Source organism: Sphaerodactylus townsendi, linkage group LG02 (assembly GCF_021028975.2).
Source record: "Sphaerodactylus townsendi isolate TG3544 linkage group LG02, MPM_Stown_v2.3, whole genome shotgun sequence".
Classification (NCBI taxonomy): domain Eukaryota; kingdom Metazoa; phylum Chordata; class Lepidosauria; order Squamata; family Sphaerodactylidae; genus Sphaerodactylus; species Sphaerodactylus townsendi.
This window is the reverse complement of record NC_059426.1, coordinates 169215257-169230021: the sequence shown is the minus strand read 5'-3', so window position 1 is coordinate 169230021 and position 14765 is coordinate 169215257. Positions and strand designations below refer to the sequence as shown.

General features: G+C 48.2%; 1 protein-coding gene across 1 annotated transcript in view; it reads left to right on the top strand.

Moving 5' to 3' along the window:
- Positions 1-14765, top strand: part of SYNE2 (spectrin repeat containing nuclear envelope protein 2) — a 260281-nt gene that overhangs the window by 177685 nt on the left and 67831 nt on the right. The window contains 5 exon segments of the mRNA XM_048484653.1: positions 1172-1376; positions 2980-3159; positions 6596-6718; positions 8922-9076; positions 10965-11109. Of these exon segments, the coding sequence (XP_048340610.1) occupies positions 1172-1376; positions 2980-3159; positions 6596-6718; positions 8922-9076; positions 10965-11109 (808 nt within the window).

Here is a 14765-nt window from a genome sequence, read left to right as displayed (position 1 = left end):
TGCTCTCTGTGTCATCCTCATTCTGTGACATTAGATCAGTGACAGCGAACCTTTTTGAGATCGAGTGCCCAAATTGCAACCCAAACCCCAGTTATTTATCGCAAAGTGCCAACATGGCAATTTAACCTGAATACTGAGGTTTTAGTTTAGAAAAAAACGGTTGTCTCCGGCATGCAAGTTACTCAGGGAGGTAAGTTTATATAATAAAATGTGCTTTGAAGCAACCGTGCAACTCTTCCAACGGGTGAATCACAACCCTCGAAGGTTTTACTCAGAAGCAAGCCCCATTGCCAGCAACCGAGCTTACTCCCAGGTAAAGGATCATGCTTTCTTTGCATGAAAATCAGCGGGGTTTAACAGCGCTTATCAGGGTTACCTAGGTCTTAGGTTTAATGCTAATAATTGAGCCCAGCGACCCAGGCCAGCCTAGATGCGGGGGGGGGGGGGGCACTCTGTCTGCGCGTGCCCACAGAGAGGGCTCTGAGTGCCACCTCTGGCACCCGTGCCATAGGTTCGCCACTACTGCATTAGATGGATCTTGAAGACCACCCCTAAATCTGACCTTAAGTCTCTCTAACCCAGCCATTCTCAACCAGGGTTCCGTGGTACCCTGGGGTGCCGTGAGCATGTCCCAAGGGTACCGCGGCAACACTACCCCCCCCCTCATTTTTGTGGTGTCTCCCACCGGCGCCAGGACATGGAGCTGGCCCATGGGGCAGGGCCTGCCGCAAGGTCAGCAGCCACCCCCCACCCCCACCCCCGTGCTTCCCTTCACCCTGGGAGGGGAAGGTGCGGGGTGGCGGCAGGGGTACCGTGAGATATGAAGAGTGAGGTCAAGGGTACCCTGACCTAGAAAAGGTTGGGAAACACTGCTCTAACCCTTTGCTACTGTGCAGGGGTGGTGTGCTGCCATGGCAGCACACAGTAATGAGGAGGCTCAGAGCTGGGGCTGAGCTGCTGGCAGTTCAGCAAAGAATAAAATCCAAGGTTACCTTGGTTCTCTTCCCTCCCTCATCCCTTGTGTCTTCACAACAACTCTGTAAGGCCGAGAGAGAATGACCGGCCCACATTAATCCAGCCAGCTTCCGGACAGAGTAGAGATTTGAACCCCAAATCCTCCTCGCCCTTGCCCAGCTCTGATCCTGCCCTTACCCTGGTTCTTTTTTGACAGGTGGGTGCTGATCAGTGAAGACACAGCAGATCAGCTGCAGAAAGCCCGAGCCTCTTTACACCTTTGGGAATCGTATGCTGGCTTACACGCTGAGGTAACGGCCAAGCTGGACAAACACCAAGAGCAGTGCGCTTCCCTTTTGGCGGCTACCGTTCCCGCAAGTGGCACGAGGGACTTCCTGAGGCAGAAGTCGCAGGATATCGAAGTAAGCCGGCAGCATTCATAAGAAAAGAGAAGCCCAGGGGCGCCTTTAAAAAATTGAGTCTGGCAATACATGTTGATGGTGTTTCAGTGTGAGAGGCAGCATGGGGTAGTGGTTAAGATCGGGTGGATTCTAATCTGGAGAACTGGGCTTGATTCTCCACTCTGAGGAGTGGCAGAGGCTTATCCGGTGAACCCCAAACATTCCCTTCTCTCTGGACACAGTGCGTAACAGACTTCCCTCTGAAGATGCCAGCCACAGATGCAGGCAAAACGTTAGGAACAAGATCCACCAGACCACGGCCACACAAAAACCCACCGGAACCAGTTGAATCCGGCCGTGAAAGCCTTCGACAATACATTCTTCTTTCTCTTTGTAAAAGGGGTGGGAGGAATACTGATAACCACCCTAATGGTTGAGGAGTTATTTTTTACCCTTTCCAGTTGAGAATGACTGAGGAATTGGTTTGGGCATTTGACATGCTTTTATGTCTCAAACCCTTTTCTGTACTAACAGCTTTTTAAAGGGGAGATGGAGGGCTTCTGGGGAAATGCTCTGCCTCGGGAAGCAGATAGATTTGTGGCATTAATGAACGCCAGGCGAAAACCTAATGGGAAGAAATTAAAATGGGCCGCTTTAAAGCAGCAGATCCTTTTGGCTTGAAGAGCACAGCTGCGCAGAGAAAAAGGGGTGAGGGAGCCAGACATGTGTTTAGTCAGGTTGGCAAAATTTGCTCTTAATGGTGGGTAGATTAGCATTTTATTCCCACTTTGCGGCCATTAACATCTCAGATGTGACCGTTTTTCTTTGCATTTAATGCTACGGGAAAATAATAAATCGTACGTTTGAGAAGAGAGCCTCCCCTCCCTCCCATTTCTACCACATTTCCCGCCCCGCCCCCCCCCCCAAAAGAAAAAGAAGTAGACTGAAAATCTCTTTGTCTTGTTAATTACCTGTAGGCAGGAAGTCAAAGGGAGTTCAGCAGGATTTGCATCCCTTGAAGAATCATGCAAATACCCCGGCTGACCCTGTGCAGGCATTTGGAATATTTGCGAAGGCTTTCTTTCTTAAGCAGCCCAGCTGGAAATCGGCAAAAGGATACTTTTCAGTCCTTTCAAGTGTTAATGGCAGACACGGGGAGTCCTGATTGCTAACTGATTTGCTGCTTGCTCATGGGGGAGGCGGGGTGCATGCATGTACTAGTGTAGTTTCCCCAGTGGTGAACAGGACTGGATGGTTGCAGTGGAAAGTGCCCTTGTGCAGGGGGTTGGACTAGATGACCCTTGAGTCCCTTCCAGCTCTATTTTTCTAAGAGATAGGGAAAATGCATTGCATTTCATGCATTTATTTATTTATATTCCACCTTTCTCTCCAGTTGGGAATCAGAGTGGTTTAGAACAGAGGGCTGCAACCTGTGGCTCTCCAGATGTTCATGGACTACAATTCCCACCAGCCCCTGCCAGCATGGCCAAGTGGCAGGGCTGATGGGAATTGTAGTCCATTAACATCTGGAGAACCACAGGTTGCAAACTTATCTGGGCCAGATAAAGGCCCAGACTATGGACTTGTCCTTCATCTGCTCTGATTCGTTTTCCTCTCTTTCTAGAAACTTCAGCTTGGCCTTCAAAACGTCAAAGCAAGTTTTCACCAGGCTCCTGAGCTGGCCGAGAAGATAGCTCAAGCAACTGAGCCGGCAGTGCAGGCCTTTCTTCCGGAGAAGCTCCAGCCGCTTCAGAGGATCTCCTACTTGGAACAGATGTTGCAGATGAAAGCGGACGAGTTTCAGGTACTCGCACATACGCGTGTGTCTGCGCTTTCAAACTGCTTCCGACTAATGAATTAATGACCTCCAAAATGTTCCATCACAACAGCCTTGCAACTGAAGTCAATACGTGGACTCTGAATGTTCGATCAGAAGTCTTTATTGATAACAGCAGGTATCTGGCTTTCAGAAAGCCAGGTCTGCCACACCACGAAAATACATGAGAACATAAGAACTAGCCTGCTGGATCAGACCAGAGTCCATCTAGTCCAGCACTCTGCTACTCGCAGTGGCCCACCAGGTGCCTTTGGGAGCTCACGTGCAGGATGTGAAAGCAATGGCCTTCTGCTGCTGCTGCTCCTGAGCACCTGGTCTGCTAAGGCATTTGCAATCTGAGATCAAGGAGGATCAAGATTGGTAGCCAGAGATCGACTTCTCCTCCATAAATCTGTCCAAGCCCCTTTTAAAGCTATCCAGGTTAGTGGCCATCACCACCTCCTGTGGCAGCATATTCCAAACACCAATCACATGTTACGTGAAGAAGTATTTCCTTTTATTAGTCCTAATTCTTCCCCCCAGCATGTTCAATGAATGCCCCCTGGTTCTAGTATTGTGAGAATACAGTTGCCTTTATTTCCCCAGAGTTCCCGCCATAAATCCCCCCTCCCTGTTTCCCATGGGATGTGAGAAGAATACAGTGGAAAGAAAGATGTTTGGGAGTTCAGCGTCTCAAGGCCAGCGCAGCAATAGTTCTCAGCCGCCTGCCACCCCCGCCCGCTGGGAAGGCACCAGGGTTGCTTCTAGTTAGCCACAGTTACAAGCATCAAAGGAAAAGGAAAGGGTCCATGAACATATCAGACGCTGAAGACAACTGCCCCCTGCCTATGGCCAGGTGTGAATCCCCTCTCCCCATTTTGCCCCTTTGATGGCAGGAGGAACACATCCTGACATTCGGCGAGGTTTTGCCAGTGGCTTCCTTATTGAGTCACAGGTACTCCTTGGAGGATTTTTTTCCGGCTTTAACTGGGTACGTCATATATTTGAGTGACTTTTCCTAACACGCTTTATTGGAAAATGCAGCTTCTACAACAGAAGGGTCTACAACAGGGGCTGGTTAGATCATGCAGACAGGGCTATGCAAATTTTTCTGCAAGCTCTACTGGCCTGTAGGGGACCATCCCCCTAGCCCTGCGGTTTGGGCAGTGGCTAGTTACCTAGTTGCTAAAAATTCTGGTTAGGCTTCAGTTAGCAAATAATACTTACCAATGGAGTCCGAGTAGTCAAATTCATCGGAGCCATCCGGATCTGGACTACAAAAAGGAGAGGATCAGTAGAAGAAAAAGAGTTTGGATTTATACCCCACTTTTCTCTCCTGTAAGGTGGCTTACAAGCTCCTTTCCCTTCCTCTCCCCACAACAGACACCTTGTGAGGCAGGTGGGGCTGAGAGAGTCCCCAAGAACTGTGACTAACCCAAGGTCACCCAGCAGGAATGTAGGAGTGCTGAAACACATCTGGTTCACCAGATAAGCCTCTGCCACTCAGGTGGAGGCATGCTTGTTAAAAACTTCAAGATGGTCAGAGGATCTCAAGGTCCCTCTAGTGGATGCTCCAGAAGTTGTATCACATTCCAGAGCCATCCTGTCAGGATGGAGAAAACGTGTTAGAAGATCAAACAGATAGGAAGACGGAGGCTGCACTAAAAAAAGCATACGAAGCCAGTCCCGTAGCCATTCACTTGGCTGTTCTCATTCCACACATCCTCAGTGTGGGCAGATGACCTCCTAAAGGACCCTGAGGTTGAGCCTAACATCCTTAGGAGATCCTTGCTCTAGATTCAGCGGGCAGATAATAGTAGGCCCAGGTGAGACCTTGGGCTCCGCCCAGTCAATGCCCGGGAAAGCGGGAGCCATGCCTGACATTCTGATCCTCCTAAGGCCTTTTGAATCAGCAGAATGCCCCAGATAAAAAAATGAATTTGGTTTCTGCATTGACGACTGAAGGCAACTCCCAAAGCAGAGTAAATGCAGGAGATCCACTGTTTTCTGCTGCTTTTTTAGTTGCAAATCGGGCATCCTCACTTACATGCTGTGATGAACCTGGCAGGTGTAAAGTCAGCGAGCCAACACATCACCGTCATTCTACAGCACTTGAAACATGAAAAGAGCTGAGATGGTTTTGGAGGGAGCTTAATGGGCCAAATGTGCCCGGCTGAATTTGGGAGGTTTTTTTAGTTGCCCCCCCTTTTTTTCTCCCCTAGTTTAAACAAGTGATGCTGGAATCCACCCCCAAACAGCATCATTTTCAATGGTGTTTAAACTAGGGAGCTCAGATTCTCCTTTTAAATCCACCTTAAAGGGAGATTCTGTGGTTCCCAGTTTAAACAACATTGAAAATGATGCTATTTTGGGGTTGATTCTCCCCCACCCTGAAAAAGCATCACTTTCAATGTTTAAACTGGGGACCTCAGATTCTCCCTTTAAATCCATGCTGGGGGGGGGGGTTTAAAAGGAAAATCTGGGGAAATTTGGGGGGTTGCCTGCTGTCAGGAGTGTAATTGTTAAGATAGCAGCACCAAACTTTCAGGGTATCTTTAGGAGACTCTTCTAATGATACCACCCAGGTTTGGTTAAGTTTGGTTCAGGGGGTCCAAAGTTATGGACTCTCAAATGTGTAGCCCCCATTAGAACCCTCAAAAGTGTAGCTCCCATTAGAAATAATGGGTGATGGGGCACCCCCTTTGGGAGTCGATAGCTTTGGACCCCATGGACCAAACTTCACAAAACCTGGGTGGTATCAGTAAGATACTTTCCTGATGATACCTCCCAGGTTTGGTGAAGTTTGGTTCAGGGGGTCCAATGTTATTGATCCTCAAAGGTGTAGCCCCATCTCCTATTAGCTCCCATTGAAAACAATGGGGGATGGGGCACTCCCTACGGGAGTCCATAACTTTGGACTCCCTGAACCAAACCTCACCAATCCTGGGTGATAGCATCAGGAGAGTCTCCCGAAACATCCCTGAATTTTTGGTGCTGCTAGCCTAAAAACTGTGCCCTCTGCAGGTCAAAAACTGAAAAATACTGAAAATACAAAAAAATCCCACAAACGAACCTGCAGTTTTTGCACCCCCTCCCCGCAGGGGGCGACCTGGGCAAATGCCCACTTTGCCCAATGGGAGGAACGCCTCTGCCTGGATGGCCCAGGCTAGCCTGATATCATGAGATTCGGAAGCTACGCAGGGTCGGTTCTGGCTACTACTTGCATGGGAGACCACCAAGGAAATCCAGGGTTTCTTCACAGAGGCAGGCAATGGCAAACCATCTCTGCTCACCTCTTGTCTTGAAAACACTACAGGGTTGCTATAAATTGGTTGCGACTTGATAGTACTATACACTACCATGCTAGAAACATACATATATGTGTGTGTCTGTCTAACACCTCCCCGTCCATTCCTTCCCTCAGTGTACTCATTCACAACTAGAAGATTTTGAGAACCGTTTGAAACAACTGGAACATCGTGTGAAGGGAACCACGGAAGCCTTGGCCAATCCAGATCAAGGAGACGAAGACTCAGATCTGCTCCTGGTAAACAAACATCTCTAAAGTTGGGGGGGGGGGGGGGCGCCGCCAAACCAAGTCACTATTATGTCATATGCCGTCCTCGTAACAAATGAGTTTGACACCCGTTCTAGGAACCACTTTCTTGCCTTCCAGCTAGTAGCTTCGGGCTTAGAGAAGAAAAAAAAAGAAATTTATGGTTGGAAAACGAACTCCCAGAGAGTGGCTTAAAATTATCTCGTTAAACATTTTGGCTCTCGCCATTGTGGGTAACACGTTTAGATCCTGCTGTGTCAATGATGGGAGCTGGAAGCCGAAACAAGGAAATAAATAATTTTCAGTCTGTGTCTGCTTTTTTGGTCACTTATTTAAATAATAAACTATTGTGACTGACAGCATCCTACCCACCTGAATGTCACACTGTTGGTTGTTTTTCCAATCAGAGGTATCTTTTTAACAAGTTATGTCAGCTGGAAGTGTAATTTTGATTATTTTGAGAGTACAGATGCAATGAAATGGGCTATTAGGTAATTATTTCCAGCAGTTAATCTTCATTTCATTGCTTTTCCCTGTAAATAATAAATGCTCTCGATTTATTAATGAGGAAATATATAAATTGCCTTTGTTCTCTTGGTCGTACAACGACTGTTTTTCCCTAGGCCCAGATTTCTGGGCCTTTTTTTTTTCTTTGAGTCATCAAGAAATCTATCTACCTCCAGAGATGGAGTACGCGGTACACAGTCATTATCATGGACTATGCTTACTTGAAACTGTGAATATTCTTCTCATGAAGATGTGGGTACACATTCATCCCATCAACTAGGTGTGGGCTGGAAGGACAGGTTAGCTGTTGCCACTGCACTGCCATAATGCCCTATTCCAGGAAGACGCAGGTATCAAGATCAGAGGTTGGCAAACGGGTCACCATATTAGATCGTTGTATCAAAATAAATCAAAAATGTCGTGGCACCTGAAAGACGAAGAACATTTATTTCAGTGTGAGCTCTTATGGATCATCACCCACTTTGTCAGTTCATATTAGTCTATTGTATCAAAATAAAACAAAACCTTGGGTCACTTGAAAGACAGGCAGCCCAATCCGGGGGGTTGGGGTGGCTGGCTGTCCCCGGCAGCAGTGCTCACTGTGCTGGCACAAGGAGCAAATGAGTGTTGGGGGGGTTACTTACCTGGGCAGCACCCCCAGGTGCAAAACACTGTTCCAGCATGACTGGGGGCATCACAGGGGCAGCCCTGTGGGTGGAACTAACCGTAGACAGTGTCCAGCGCCCAGCCGGCATGTACCATCAGAGCCAGCAACAGAGGTATACCGCGTTTTTAGTGGCATATCTCTGTTGTCCCCTATGGTGGATTCTCTGGGTTTTTTTCTGTTACTTTTTTGGATTTCCCATGCCATGGGAAAGCTCTTTGGAGGGGACGGGGTGGCGCCATCCAGTGGTGGGATCTAAAAATTTTAGTAAGAGGTTCCCTCGCCAGCCCCCCCTCAGCAAAGGGGGCAGAGGCGTACCCGGGCAAACCTGAGCCCTGGGCAAAACCTGAGTTGGATGCCCCCCCCCATGGGCAGCCACCCCACCACGACCCCCCAAAATTTTTTGCACCAGGTCATTTCTAAATCATCACATTATAGAAAATGCCCCAACTCACAAATCTGAACACAGCAATGGTGAAACACACAGGTTCTTTGATAGAGACTGGTGAGATAAAAGGTACGAAAGGCTGAGAATCCATGAATTGCAGTACCTGGAAGGGATTAACCCAGTTCAGGGAGTGACATTATTAGTCGCAATTGCTATCTGGAACCTTCACGTTCAAAGGCAGGATGCCTCTCGGGGAGTCGAGGGCGTGGAGGTGGAAAAGCGGACCCAATTAGTAACCCCCTCTCGGCACACACAAATAATTAGTAACCCACTCTCGGGAACTGGTGAGAACCTGCTGGATCCCACCTCTGGCACCATCCCCTCCACCCCAGGCCTCTCTGGATGGGGCTGTGACACCATTTATTTCAATACAAGGTTTTGCAGGCCACAACCCGCTCTATAAAATTTCCCCAGCATGGTTTTACATCACATTCCTGGCCAACAAAGTGGATTGTGACTCACAAAAGCTCATACGGGAATAGATGTTGTTAGCCCTTAAGGCTCCATTGGACTTTGGTTTCATTAAGAGAAGAGGTGCCAATATCTCATCCCTGCTTCATTTCTCTTCCGTTCAGAGCCAGATGTTGGATCTCGCGGCTTTGTCTCCTGAGATGGAGCGTCTGAATGAAGTCAGCTTCAGGCTGCCACTTGGAGACTTCACCGCCAAGCGACTGCAGAGCCTGAACTGGGAGTGGGCTCAGAAGAGAGCGATGGCTCTGGAGCAATGCAGGTAAAAAAGAAATGGTCATCCGGAAGTCAACTTAAGCAGTCAATCCCCCATCAAACGGTCACACCTAAAGCTTGCCGACACATTGTTTATTTTAGGGGGTTTAGTATCGGCTGAATACAGTGGCTTATCTGCAACAGGGATGGGGGCGTCAGATGACCCCAGGTGCACCGGTGTGGGGGGGGGGGATTTTGCCAACCCAGGAGAGGCGCCTAAAGACAGAGCCTGTCTGGTCTGTCTTTAGGCATCTGAGGGCCTGGGGAGGGCAGTAGGTGGCCTGCAGGGAGGCGGGGGGGGGGCATCCGAACCGCTGCGGTGCCCATCCAAGCCACCCCCAAACCCCGCCCCCGAGCGGGGTGTGTGTGCGGGGGGGCCGCCCGGAGGAGGTGTTGTTGCCGGGCGCCCTTCCCCCCCCCCCCCCCCACGCCTCTGACTGAATAGCATATTGGCTGAATAACATATCGGCTAGCTTTATGTGTGAACTGAAGAAGACTTCGCAAAAACGTAGATAGACCATGGATCACGCTCTTGCCAGCTGTCTGGGAAATTTACCTTTTCCCGGACGTTCGTTCAATCAGGAGATCGGTTCCTTACCAATTGTTGCCAACCGTCCAGGAGATTTACTTTTTTCCGGATGACCTTTCAACTGGGAGATTGTCTTACTGATTGACTCCACTTACATTCATTCATTCATTCATTCATTCATTCATTCATTCATTCAATCATTTATTATTAGATTTTTATACCGTCCTCCATTTATTTCAGTGTGAGCTCTTATGGATCATAACCCGCTTTGTCACTTCATATTAGTATATTTTATCAAAATGAAACAAAACCTTGTGTCACTTGAAAGACAGGCAGTGTCTTTCAGTGCGCGTACCTCTGGAATCTCCTGCGTGAATGAGGCTCATATGTTTGAGAGATTTGGATACCTTACTTAAATGGACTGTGTAGTATAAATCAGCCAAATGCAGGACTTATAAATTGAGCCTTTTGATGCATACTTTTTGATGTTACATTGTTTAATTATCTGTGGAACACTAGATTGATTTCTTAAGTACAACATCTTTAGATATGTTTGCATTATTGTGTTTCACACTTTCATCTCTTCTCTGCGCTTTATTTATTAAGCATTTTTCACTGTATTTAAACTTAGTTAAGCGAGCAGTCTAGATACGGTGCCTTTGGTCTTTTCTACAAGGTTCTAACACCATATCTTCCCATTGTTGTTTAAAGTACAAGGCTGACTCATGGCGATCCAATAGGGTTTTCAAGGCAAGAGACTAATAGATGTAGTTTGTCACTGCTTGCCTCTACATAGCAACCCTGGTATTCCACAGGGGTCTCCCATCCAAATCCTAACCAGGGCTGACCCTGCTGAGCTTTGCATAACAACCCTGGTATTCCACAGGGGTCTCCCATCCAAATCCTAACCAGGGCTGACCCTGCTGAGCTTTGCACAACAACCCTGGTATTCTACAGGGGTCTCCCATCCAAATACTAACCAGAGCTGACCTGCTGAGCTTTGCATAACAACGCTGGTTTCCCACGGTGGTCTCCCATCAAAATCCTAACCAGGGCTGACCCTGCTGAGCTTTGCATAACAACCCTGGTATTCCACAGGGGTCTCCTATCCAAATCCTAAGCAGGGCTGACCCTGCTGAGCTTTGCATAACAACCCTGGTATTCCACAGGGGTCTCCCATCCAAATACTAACCAGGGCTGGCTCTGCTTAGCTTCTGAGATCTGACAAGATCAGACTAACCTGGGCACTCCAGATCAGGGCCCAACATGGCTACCCGCCTGAAACGATGCTGAACCTTCTAACTGGGAAGAGCGTGTCGATAAAGTTAAAGTTGATTTCGTGTTGTGTTTCAATTCGTTTTTGCAGCAAACTGCAGGACGTTCAGTCAGAGGACGAGTTTCTTCTGAGATGTCAGAGATGGGTTCTGTTCTTTGAGAAGATGAAGGAACGCTTGAAAGAGAATGTAGCTGGGACTCTAGAAGAGCTGGAGAAGCAACAAAGAGATTATGAGGTGATGCCGATCTAGCAAAAGGACTGTTGTGCCAGCCAAACCTTGGGCTGAAAGTCTCCAGTTTTACTGCCAGCAGAGGTTGACCTTCCCCCAGCATTCCCTTATGATTCCGGAAATGGCGGTACCTGGTGTAAGGGGGCCTAATCCAGAACATAGGAAGAGCTCTGCTGGATCAGACCAGTGGTCCATCTAGTTCAGAATTCTGTCTCACACAGTGGCCGACTAGTTGCCAGGTCTATGACCTCATTCAACGGTGGACTCTAGATTTTGCAGTTCAGAATTCTTTATTGAAATGAACACGTGTTCCTGGCTTTGCAAAGCCAGTTCTGACCCCTTGCATATCTGACCCTTGCTTTCTTCCCTCCAATGCCCACCCCCACCCCCCTCTTGTCCCATTCCCACGAACAGCAGAGGCGGGAAAGTGAAAGAAAGCGAAAGCCCATCTCCAAGGTCGTTGCAGAGATAGGAGGCCATCTGCCCTCCACCCTTCCCGGGAAGGCGCCGGAGATGCTTCTAATTATCTCCAGTTGCCAGCATGAGAGAAGGAGAGGGGGAAAGTGTTGGGATTAAATGTTGACTTTGCAGAGCACAAATAAGAGACCTTGAGACAGTTGCTGTGATTATATAAAAAGAGTTTACTTACTAACAAGGGGAAAGGGGTTGTGTGAAATAAAGCAAAGAATATATCATGAAAGCAAGCCTGGGAGAGCCACGCTTGTTTCAGTAAAACCTGGGTTCTTTTCTCCAATAACTCCAACCAGCTGAAGTCTCAACGATTTTTATTGAAAAACAGAAATAAAAGAAATAAAACTTAAATGCACGGAGGTTGCTCAACTGGTTACATTCCCTTTGGTTCTTTATCCCCATTCCGGGAACCCATGGCCCAGAGATGCTTCTCTGATCACATCTCAAGATGGAATTCAAAAACCTTTGTTTTCCCCTTCTCAGGAAAACTCTGTTCAGGCCACGAGGTAACTTAGGCCTTTGAAATTTCATCCTAGCACCTCTGCATAGTTTCCTGTCCTCCCTTCAGGAGATCAAAAGGCAAAGATGCTTTTCACAGTCATATGTGACTTCCCTTTACTGTTGCAATAGCATCTTCCATGACAGAATACTTTCTGTTCTAGCACTAACTTGGTTACATTGCCTAGGACCACATGGTGCCTATGAGCAAGGCAGAGTTTCACCTCTTAAGGTGAATCTTCTTGTAGGTCCAATGGCTACCTGCAATGTGAGAAGTGAGACAAAGAAACATAGATAACTTTATAACCTCTGACCTACATGACCAATCTCACATAAGCTATGCCAGGTTAACTTGCCAATGGCTTAATCAATGAACTGGTCCTAAAACTGTGACCTCACTAACTAATTAACATGCACATAGTTAACCCCTTCTTTTCAGGATTGTGACAGACACCTGCAAATCCTAATAGAAAGAGAGAACCATTAACCCAAAGACGGTCTGTATAGTGGTAAAGACAGAGCAATCATTAAGCAAGCACAGACCCTCTGACCAGAGGTGGGATCCAGTAAGTTCTCACAGGTTCCCGAGAGTAGGTTACTAATTATTTGTGTGTGCCGAGAGGGGGTTACTAATTGGTGATTTTGCCACGTGATTTTTGCCTTAGTTACGCCCCTCCTCTCAGCAGTAGCGTGCAGAACTTGAAGCAGTCTAGCAGGAGGTGCACCAGCGTGCGTAGCAGCCTGCGCCTGCGTGTACTCAAGCCTCGCTAAGGACCGGCATGCAGCGGGCTGCATCCCAAGCACAGCCCCGCCTATAGGAATGCCACGCCTCCAGACTGCCCGGCCATGTTCTCAGCCGTTCTCAGCCCCAGCCCCATTGGCGCTACACCACAGTTTGAACCCCACCACCATGGGAACCTGTTACTAAAAAATTTTGATCCCACCACTGCCTCTGACACTTGTCCCTCTGTAGGGCCAACAACAAGGTATAGAGGCTGAGGCCTTCATTAGAATATCGGAAGAACCCTGCTGGATCAGATCCATGATGCATCTAGTCCAGCACCTTGTCTTACCCAGTGGCCAACTAATTCCTCTGGAGATCCAGTAGAAGAACATAGAGGCCACGGCCTTTATTTGAACATGAGAACCCTGGTGGATTAGACCAATGGTCCTGCTAGTCCAGCTTCCTGTCTCACACAATGGCTAAGCAGTTTCTCTGGAGGGCATGTCGGCACCACTGCGATCCATTTATTCATAGCAGAGTTGCCAAGTTCCAGGTGGTACCTGGAGCGCTCCCTCTATTCATGTATTTTAAGAAGAGGGGTTTAAGGGGGTTAGGTTGGGTTGGGGGACGGGGATGGTTTTCAACAAGTTTTTAGATGGTTTTAGAATTGTGTTTTTATGGTGTTTTAGGTGTGTACCCTGCCCAGGGACTTTGGCGATGGGCGAGAAATAAATGTGCAGTAAATAATAAATAAAAATAATAATACATCTGATCTCTAGATCGGTTCCCCTAGAGAAAACGGCCACTTTTGAAGGCGGGCTCTGTGGACCCCGCTGCGGTCCCTTCCCTTCCCTCCCCAAGCCCCACCTTCCCAAGGCAGCATGACCCAAATCTCCAGTAATGTACTAAACTGGAACTGGCAACCCTAAATGCATATCCTGCTTTTCTCCCTGAGGTTCCATGCAGGAGGAGGAGGAAGTCATGCTGCCTTTCTTCATTACAGAGCGTTCAGCTGCAGTGCTTTCTGGGTGTATAATTCACCCCTGCAAAAGTCAACTTGAGGAACATGCATGTATAAGTTGTCCATTGTAGCTTGCTTGCTTATTAATTAATTAATTACTTAATTAATTACTTAATTAATTCTTCGACTTATAAGCCGCCTCATCCCCGAAGGGCTCGTGGCGGCTCACAACACGGCTGTTATTCAAACAGCAATCACATAAAACTGAACCTATTAACCAATTAAAATTTAAGCAGCAATTACATACCATAAATAAAAATTAAACAACAGGAGTTGTTTAGCAGTTAATCAAAATCGTTAATTAAAATCAGCGCCCGATCTATAGGCCAAAAAGAGAGGGAGGGAGCGGGAGGGCCTGTGATGGTATCAGAGAATCAGGCCCAACCGGGATGGAAAAAAGATGGACACAGGCAGTCTCAGTTGCAATTGCAGCTTCAGTGGGGGGCAGTAAAACCGCGGCCAGCCCCTCCAAAAGCCCGGTGGAATAGCTCTGTCTTACAGGCCCCGCGGAACTCACCAAGGCCCCGCAGGGCCCGGATAGTTGGAGGTAGAGCATTCCACCAGGCAGGGGCCAGAGCCGTAAAGGCCCTGGCCCGGGTCGAAGCCAGCCGCATCGTCGCGGGGCCAGGGGTCACCAGCAGTTCTGCCACCGCCGAGCGCAGTGGTCTATGAGGGATGTAAGGGGTGATCCGGTCCCGTAGGTACCGCATTTTATATACTGCTTTTCTTCCCAATTGGGATGCCAAGCAGCCTTATCTATTCCCACCCCATTCCTCCGGCTTTAGTCTTGACAACCCCGACCTTTTGCAGGTAGGTTAGGCCGAGAGATTGCGATAGATAGACCCTAGGTCACCTAGCGAGCTTCCCCGGTTGAACGAGAACCTAGTCGCCCCAGTTCCTAGTTCGACACTCTAACCAGTGTACCTCACCAGAACTCACCTTCCCTGC